At 37.9% G+C, this 3575-nt stretch overlaps 1 protein-coding gene across 1 annotated transcript in view; it reads left to right on the top strand.

Moving 5' to 3' along the window:
- The window catches only part of LOC104963800 (deoxynucleoside triphosphate triphosphohydrolase SAMHD1-like), a 20689-nt gene extending 18129 nt beyond the window's left edge, over window positions 1-2560 (top strand). The window contains 4 exon segments of the mRNA XM_010792439.1: window positions 1072-1267; window positions 1918-2013; window positions 2148-2252; window positions 2387-2560. Coding sequence (XP_010790741.1) covers window positions 1072-1267; window positions 1918-2013; window positions 2148-2252; window positions 2387-2545 — 556 coding nt within the window. The 3' untranslated portion in view covers window positions 2546-2560.
- Window positions 2561-3575: the final 1015 nt, after the last annotated feature.

The following is a 3575-nucleotide window of genomic DNA, read 5'->3' as shown; positions in this document are numbered from 1 at the left end:
TACCCCCGCGTCCAACACCCACTACACCACTGACTGCAACTACAAAAAGCTAAGGTTTGTTTTCTCATCAGGAAATGCAGACCGGCTCAAACAAAAGATTTTTAAATCATCATCCTCACGATCATTTAATGTATCATATGTTCGCCGAATTGACATGAAAGCACTAATAAATGTAGTTTAATCCACTTGAGTTTACAAAAATAATCGATTGTTTTTATATCACATCCGACGGGAGGAAATTCAGCAGCTCTCACTACCGATTTGTAATCATAATTTAATCATCATCATCGCCACGATCATTTATGTTTATGTTCGCCGAATTGACACGAAAGCACTGACAAATATGAATATACTGTAGTCAACTTCATTAAAACGTTAGTAACGTGCCTAAACTCAGTAATTCACCATTTCTACGCATGACAACACACTTTGTCCGTGTTTGGCTCTCTCGCCGCAGAGTGAAGCGTTCCCACATTGACGTCACTTCCGGCTTTCCCCAAAACTTCAAAATGAGTCGAAGGAATTTACCCGCGATGTTCGAAATTATTGATATTTATCGGAACGGTATCGCACCTTCTTTTTTAAACTGACGGTTCGAGATGACTAGTAGCCCAATATTTCTTTGCACAACAGTTGTTGGGAGGCTGTCACAGGCTCTTTAAGTTTACAAGAGTTGTACGTTTTGTTCTAGTCATGCAACCGTGGGGTTTTTCAATTACAATCTTCATTTCTGACAAATATCTTGCTGATCAAAACTTGTAAATATAGTTATTTTGTATCCGTTTTTTCATTGCTTATTCTCTGCAATAATCCAAAATCCCATTGGCTTTTTTTGAGGCCATTCGGTGTTGCCGGTTTACTGGTTGGCCTTCAGAAATATTATCTCTATGAAGCACTTTATTATGTTATTGCATTATGTTGCATTGTGTTCTTCAATTAAGTATCTACCCATTAACTTATTTACTTAATTACTTTCTTAGTGTTTATGTTGCTCTATATTTGACTACACACTCTACACTCCCTGTTTTGTGACAGCCACATTCATAACGTATAAAAAAAGAACTAGTGACTTTTGTGTCTTAGCTTTGCTTTATGTTACCCGTCATATTCTTCTGTTTGGCCTGTAGATCATGTGTTTGAAAGAATTCTCCACTCTTCCTCTCCGGAGCTGGCTGAGTCGAGGCAGATTCTACGCAACATCGTCTGTCGACGCCTCTATAAATGTCTGGGCCAAACTCAGGCCGAACAACCCTTGATTGTCACCCCGGTGTGTGTATATAGCATTTAGGAGCTAGTTGTTTTGTGAGTAATGTGTTCTGAGATGTTTTTCAGTTGCCATGTAGGGCTGCAGCTAACAATATTTCCATTATCGATTCATCCATCATACGTATGTTTGAGGTATGATCTTTTTAATTAGTTCATTATAGATTCTAAAACAATGTCAGAATATGTGGGAAAATATACTTTCACAGAGGCAGAGGTCTTCAAAATTCAAGCTTCATTTGTCCAAGAAAACTCAATTAAATGCTTTGATTAAAAAAAAAAAGAGAGCAGCATTTTATCCTTGCTTTTGAGAAGCTGCAACCAGCAAATGTAAACACATTTCAACAATAAACTGTTTATCAAAAATGTTGACAATTAATGATCTCTTGAATGGTTGAATAACGAATCATTTCAGATGATCTTCCGTAAAAGTACTACAAAAGTACTAGATTTTGTTGATGGATATTGCAAAATAGATTACAAAGATTAGATTCGAGCTCAGAAGTTGTGATGAGTTGTGCATCTAATGGTTACATTTATATAATTTGAAATAGCCTTCATATCGTTATTATATATGTCCACGGGTGATGTTATGTCCCTGCCAATATAAAATATGTATTATTCTTCACTTATCTACTTTTTGCTCCCCTTCAGGAGAAAATTCGCAAATGGGAAGAAGATCTGGCTGAATCTCTCCTTCAGAGCGGCTCTAAGGATGGCAGTCTGCAGCCGGAGGACTTTGTAGTTAGTGTATGTTTTTGATCTAATTTCTAACATTCTTTATTTATATACTATTTTTATGAAATGTAGCTACTTTGTACTATAATATCTTAAGATGTTAGTCTTTCTACACGTTAAGATTATAACCCTCCTTTTCCCTTTAGGTCATCTATATGGACTATGGCATGAAGGATAAGAACCCCATCAACAATGTGCGTTTTTATTGCAAGGATGACTCGTCCAAAGCCATCCAGATCCGCAAGAACCAGGTCAGAACTGTAGGAAGTACCTCATAATTCAAATCTTGAACCGTCTTTGCCTGTGTTTTTTTTTTTCGTCATAGGTGTTTGTCATTGCTTCTGTCTGAAATGTATGTCTCGAAGTAAACTGTCATTCTTGCCAGGTGTCTAAACTTCTCCCAGAGCAGTTTGCTGAGCAGCTCATCAGGGTTTACTGCAAGAAGACCGACGACAGGAGTCTGGAGGCTGCCAAGAAACACTTTGTCCAGTGGTGCATCAACATGAACCTCTCAAAGCCTCAGGTACTATTTAATCGGACGTGATAATAATTTGTATTTTGGTTGTTGAACATAAGTTAGGTAGTTTGCCTCTACCCTAAACTGAAAGGACAAACAATTATAACTAGAGAATGCAATTCCTGAAGAAATTGCTAGTGGGAATGCTTTATGCTGAAAAGCTGACGCTAAACTGCTATGCTGAAATGTAATGTGTAAGAAGAAAGGGAAGAATTTAGATTGAAATGATACATGAACACTGGGGGCTTGAATGTGTGATTAGAGAAGAAAAGAAAGTAAAAAGGCTTGGAAAAGCAGCAGAATGTTCGAACTGCAAACTTCTGAACTAACTTAATGGCGAATGATCTGTCGCCATGGCAACGGCATTTGATGACACCCCATAATACGCTTAAATGCGTTGATGGCTGCATAGTTACCAAACCTGTGAAGTTTTGGGGCGTTTGGAGCAGTTTCACTGAAGTTATGAGAAAGCCGTGTTTCATGGCGAGCATTGTGTTGCCATGGCAACGGCATTTGAAGAAATCTCAAAACTGTCCCGTAGATGTCTTCACGGCTGGACTGTTAGCACACTGCTATCTGAAGTCTGCTGCTCTGAGCATGTCAGTTGGAGTTATGACATCATCGTGTTTTATTACACAGGTATATTTGAGTTTACGAGGTGTGCAGAGATCACAGGTTTCCATTGTTCTGAATGAGAGATAAACCCCTTACATGTGAACGTTTTGTGGAAGAACCGTAACAGATATCTGTGACATTTCAAAACGTGAAGCATGTCAAGGAAGTTGAGTATCTGAAGTGTAATTTTTGTGTACTTTCGGGTTAATAATGTGACCTTTTTGGCAGTTTAACTAAAGGTGTGCGGCTGCTACCGTGAGGAAATATCTGCCTGAAATTACAATGGGCTTTAAAGTCCTTATCTTACATGAAAAACTTTTTTTGGCAGTTGATTTCTGGGGGGTGTATGCAACAGATAGTCAATGTATGTTTCTTTATTTCATACTGAATAATATGTAAAAAAAGGAAAAATATTAGGTCCAATAAAAAAACTTTGCTTCTG

Source organism: Notothenia coriiceps, unplaced genomic scaffold (assembly GCF_000735185.1).
Source record: "Notothenia coriiceps isolate Sejong01 unplaced genomic scaffold, NC01 NC01_scaffold00036402, whole genome shotgun sequence".
Lineage (NCBI taxonomy): Eukaryota > Metazoa > Chordata > Actinopteri > Perciformes > Nototheniidae > Notothenia > Notothenia coriiceps.
Note: the sequence above shows the minus strand (reverse complement) of the source record. Positions and strands in the feature narration are given on the sequence as shown.